Below are 5686 nucleotides of genomic sequence, written 5' to 3'. Positions count from 1 at the left end.
GAGCTCTGTTGACTTCTTGTTGTTAGGAACAATCCAGTCAAGTTCGACTCATAGTGACCTAATGAACACAGACTTATCTATCTGACAGACTTGAGCACACTGCCAACTCAAAGGCATGTGGTTCAAATCCACCAACTGCTCCAATAGGACAAAGATGGCCAATCTCCTTCCATGTGATAAATGGTCTCTGAACAACTGCAAGAAGTAACAGCATATATTCCCAGAGATTAATAAATAAAAAAGAAATTATTAATCTTCTTAATTCCCTTGTTTTGAACTCATATACTTCATTTTCTACAATGCATCGATCTACTCATTTATTCATTATCAATTATACGCTTTGTTCTCTACTGAACAATAGTACTTCTAAATCATCTCCACTTCATCTCATCTAACGGGAGGCAGAAGTAAGAAGCTGTAGGATGGACAAAGAAATGTTGTGATATATTTTATGCTTCCCTCCATTTTGAAAGTAGTTTTAGTTCCATATTTTTGTAATTTCATCTTTGCATAGCAGTTTTGATTCTTTTCATATTCCTAGTTCGTTCTGAACTAAAACTGGTTTCTTAGGACTGACATACTTTAATACATTTCTGAAGGGGTAAATTTATAAATATGTCTTTATTTATGTCAGATATTTTAATATCATATCCTGCATGATCTATGTTTGACATAGTAGATAAATTTGTTATACATTCTTGAAAATACTTAAGCTCTTGTATGATAAATGCCTCAACTTTTCAAGGTATTCATATTCATCTATCACTTCTTTCTAACACACTCAAAGAATTCTCACTTTTTATGGCATACTTCAATACATGGGTTGAATTTAAAAGAAACAAACAGTTTAAAAGGAAAGATTGAAGTGTGTGCAAAGAAAATTTATAGAAATATCATCACCAAATAGAAGTAAATGTAAAAAAAAGAAAATAAATATTAAGTTTTGGGGTTTTTTTGTTTTTCTCTCACATTTCTATGGTTTCAAAGTAGAATGAGAAAATTATATACTTTGGACATGTTGTGAGGAGAGACAGGTCTTTAGAGAGGGATACCATGCTGGGCAGAGTGGAGGGACAGCGCAGGAGGGGAAGACCCTCTATGAGGTGGATTGATTCAGTGACTGGCGTAATAGGAATGGGTGTGTCAGAGGCAATAAGTTGGCACAGGATAGAGCAGGGTTTAGGGCTGTTGTACATAGGGTTGCTATGAGTCGCAAACGACTCGACGACACATAACAACAAACAACAATAATAAACTGTATCATATGAAGAAGGGATTAGTCTTTTTTTAAAAAGGAAGAAACAAAAATATAAGGAAAAGAGCTAACAGCCATAGATAATTACATTATGTTAGTAGGACTGGAAATAAATGTAATAGTCTCTTCATTAGATTTCATAATTAACATGGACTAGTATCTATTATAGGAAGATCTAATGGCTTAGTGGTAATGAATTGCACTGCCAACCCAAAGGCATGATATCCAAATTCACCAGTTGTTCTGTTAGAAAAAGATGGACAACTACCTTCTTTGCAATTTGCTACCTCTAAATATCTAATGGAGGGTTATTAATGAATTGATTCTGACCAAAAGGTACATTAGCAACAGTAATTTTCTTTACATCTCCTATTTATCTTTATTTTAAGTAAGAATGTCTATAGGAGACATACTATGTCACCATTGCATTTTTACGTGCATGAAGGTAGATAACTCCTCCCGTGTACTTGTTGTTGTTATTGATATGTACTGTTGAGTTACTTGCAACCTGTAGCAACTTTATGCACATTATCCCTGAAACTGATCCTATCTTGAGTCAATTTCATCTTCTCTGACAGACTTAATCCAATTTGTGCAGTCACTAAGTCAATCTATCTCATCCTGGATCTTCCTATCCTGCACTGTCGATCCACTCTTCCAAGCATAATGTCCTCTATCCATGATGTCCTTGGTCTATCTTGGCCACGTGCCTAAAATATGTGAGACAGAACTTCAAAATCCTATCCTCCAGGGAGCAGTTCAGTTTTACCCTGTCCAGGATATACCTGTTTGTTTTCTATAAGTCCATGGTTTGTTCAGCACTCTTATCAAGCATCACAACTAAAAGACATTGATCCTTCTTCTATCATGCTTAGTTATCGTCCAGCCCTCAGATGCATAGTAGGTAATTGTGAAGACCATGGGCTGGATCAGGCACATCCTACTTTCCAAACTGATATCATTGCTCTTCAGTACTCTAGAGAGTTCTCTGACAGCTGACTTTCCTAGTGCAATTTGTCTTTTTATTTTAGGCCTGCTCATGCGAAAAGTGTTGATTGTGGAACCAAGCAAGCTGAAGTTATCAACAATCTCAATCTCTTCTCCATCCCTGACACACAACTTTCCTGATCTTGAAATACTGAGTGTTTCCTTGGTCTGTTCTGACTACTACTTCCTGGTCCAAGTACAGATTTCGTACGAGCAAAATGAAGTGTTCTGGGATCCTTATTTTTCTCAATGTTAGCCACAATTTGCTGTGATCCACACAGTCAAATGCCTTTGCATAGTTAATGAAATAAAGATAGACATTCCTCCAGTACTCTCTGATTTCAGCCAAAATCCACGTAACGTTGGCTATAATTGTCTCTAGTGTCATGGCCTCTTCTAAACCCAGCCTACACTATGCCAGTTCTCAGTTGATGTGCTGTTCCAGTCGTTTGTGGAAAATCTTCAGCAGGATCTTGTTTGTGCTTGATATTAGTGATATCGTTTGATAATTTCCGCACTGCATTGAGTCACTTTTTTTTTTTTTGGAATGGGAATAAGTATAGATCTCTTCCAGTCAGTTGGCCAAGTAGTTGTCCTCCAGATTTCTTGGCACAACCTTGTGAGTGTGTCCAGCATGTTTGCTGATATATGTCAATTGATATGCCATCAATCTCTGAGGTCTTTTATGAGTGAATGTATGTGAGTATCTGCTAATTCATTCAGAGTACCTTGAACCTCCTCCTTCACCACCATTGCTTCTTTATAATTTGTTGTTTCAAGACTTTTCTTCTGTGTCAACCAATTCTTTTTTGTATAGTGCCTCTGTGTACTCCTTTCATCTTGTTTTGATGCTTTCTGGGTCATTAAGCATTCTGCCTTCAACGTCCTTAAGTATTGAAACTAGATGCTTGAATTTGTTCTTCAATTCCGTCAGCTTAAGAAATGCCAAGTGAATTAATCCTTTGTGATTTTATGACTTCAGCTCTCTGTACATTCTATTAGTAATATTTTCTTTGTCTTTCTGTGCTGCCTTTTGAAATCTTCTGTTTAGCTTCTTAACTTCTTCTTTCTCTTTTCTTTGACTTCTCAGCATTGTAGGCAATACAGTCAGAAGTGTCTATTCTGACATTTAACTTGATCTTTTCTTTCACCTCTGTCTTTGCAGTGACTTTTTGCTTTCTTCATGAATGATATTCTTGATGTTTTCCCACAGCTCATCTTATCTTCACTCATTAGCATGCAAGGCTTCAAACCTTTTCCTGATGGACTTCAAATTCTAGTGGCATAGAATCGGGCTCAAACTTTGATTTTTGTGGACTAGATTTTATTTCCTTTAGCTTCAGTTTGAACTTGCATAAGAGTAGTTGATCATCTCTTCAACAATCAGCACCCGGCCTTGTTTTCACAGCTGATACTGAGCTTTCCCAGATATTTCTTCTGAAGATATAGTCAATCTGATTCCTATGCATACCATCAGGTGAAATCCATGTATATAGTTACCATTTATGTTACTTATAAAAAGGTATTTGCAATAAATAGGTCATTGGTTGTACAGAATTCTATCATTCTATCTGCAGCCTCATTCTTGTCACCAAGTTCATGTTTTATGACTATTGATTCTTCTTCCCTGTTCTCAACTTGGCAATCCAATCGTCCATTATTATTAAAGCATCTTAGTTGCATGTATGGTGGATTTCTGATAGAAAAAGTTTGTAGATGTCATCTATTTCCTCCTCTTTAACCCCTATTGTGGTGCATATATTTGAATGATGGCAATATTAAAAAGTCTCCCCTGATTGCATATGGATATTAACTGTCACTCACAACATTGTATTTCAAGATGGATCTAGAAACAGTCATTTTTACTATGAAAGCAACTGCATTTTCTCACCTTTTAATCTCCAGTATAATAAATCATATGATTATCTGCTCATAGGTATTAAATGGTATCTGATCATAGATATTAAATTAAATGAAAAGAAATTATACTACTATATATACTTTGAAGGAATCTTATCTATATATGAATCTTTATTAATCTTTGAAATCTTAAACTACTGACTAGATTGATGATAATATAGGTGAAATTGAGATAAATCTCAAGATCTGTGAATACATATACATATGAATGAAAAGAATTTGAAACATGGGACAGATAATTATTATTAAAAAATCTGCATGTATTGTTGTTAATGTTGTTGTTACATGCCATTGAGCCACTTACAACTCACAGTGACCCTATGTACACAAACTCTGGAACATTCCCTATCATGAGATAATCTCATTGTGTCCGACAAACTCCATCTCCTTTCTCCTATCACTGAATCACTTGATCTCATCCTGAGACTTCCTCTTCTGCCCTGTCCCTCCATCTTTCCAAACATAATGTCCCTCTCCATTCTGTTTTTGAATGTGGACTAATTTTAGTAATGCACTACTGGCAAATACAATGAAACAGAAGGTAAGATGATATGACTTCAAAAGCTTATACTTGATTCTTTCTTTATTAAGATATTTGTTTTTTAGATCCTCTGACCATGATATAAGGTATTTCAGGTCTTCTCCAAAAGGAGATTACATAAAGTGTACACATATAGATGTCCCAGAAAACACATTATACTGAAGTTGGGATCTATAGACAGCATCAATCATCAGTTAAGAAAACATAAAGATTAATTCAGCTCCCTTCATTATCTCTCTCAAACAACTTAATGTGTCCTAGTAAAAGTTTCTTAAACTGACTTATGCAAATAAAACTCTAAGAGATAATTAAAGAAAAAATTTATTCGTGGTCTTTTACTCAGGAGTTGAGGTGGTTTGTTTTATGTTGTTGGTTGTCATTGAGTAAAGTATGACTGATAGAAACCCTATGAAAAAAAGATTTGAACTCTGTTCTATTCTGAGTCATCCTCGCACTTCAAGAGTTCAAGCGGCTCCTCAAGAGTTACTGATCTATGAAATGGCAGAGAATGGAAAAAATTGTGACCAGAGACGTTTAGCAATGAACAAGGAGCAACATAATGGAAACGTCACAGACCCTTCTTCAATGAATGAAAAGAAGAAGAGGGATCGAGAAGAACGGCAGAATATTGTCCTATGGAGACAGCCACTCATTACCTTGCAGTATTTTTTTCTGGAAATCCTAGTAACCTTGAAGGAATGGACCTCAAAATTATGGCATCGTCAAAGCATTGTGGTGTCTTTTTTACTGCTGCTTGCTGTGCTTATAGCTACGTATTGTGTTGAAGGAGCACATCAACAGTATGTGCAACATATAGAGAAACATTTGCTTTTGTATGCCTACTGGATAGGCTTAGGAATTTTGTCTTCTGTTGGGCTTGAAACAGGGCTGCGCAACTTTCTGCTTTATTTGGGTCCACACATAGCTTCTGTGATGTTAGCTGCTTATGAATGTTGTTGTTGTTTGTTGTTGTTATGTGCCAT

The 5686-nt window shown here is 35.8% G+C and overlaps 1 protein-coding gene across 1 annotated transcript in view; it reads left to right on the top strand.

Annotated features, from left to right (window-relative positions):
• Nucleotides 1-5201: 5201 nt before the first annotated feature.
• LOC102852969 (vacuole membrane protein 1-like) overlaps nt 5202-5686 on the top strand; it is a 3438-nt gene continuing 2953 nt past the window's right edge. Inside the window, exon 1 of the mRNA XM_006882273.1 lies at nt 5202-5655. Within this exon, the coding sequence (XP_006882335.1) occupies nt 5202-5655 (454 nt within the window). The remainder of the gene's footprint in view (nt 5656-5686) is intronic.

This window comes from Elephantulus edwardii, unplaced genomic scaffold (assembly GCF_000299155.1).
Source record: "Elephantulus edwardii isolate Elephantulus edwardi_28Jun2011 unplaced genomic scaffold, EleEdw1.0 scaffold00018, whole genome shotgun sequence".
Taxonomy (NCBI): domain Eukaryota; kingdom Metazoa; phylum Chordata; class Mammalia; order Macroscelidea; family Macroscelididae; genus Elephantulus; species Elephantulus edwardii.
The sequence above is the reverse complement of the archived record's forward strand: the minus strand, read 5'-3'. Positions and strand labels throughout refer to the sequence as shown.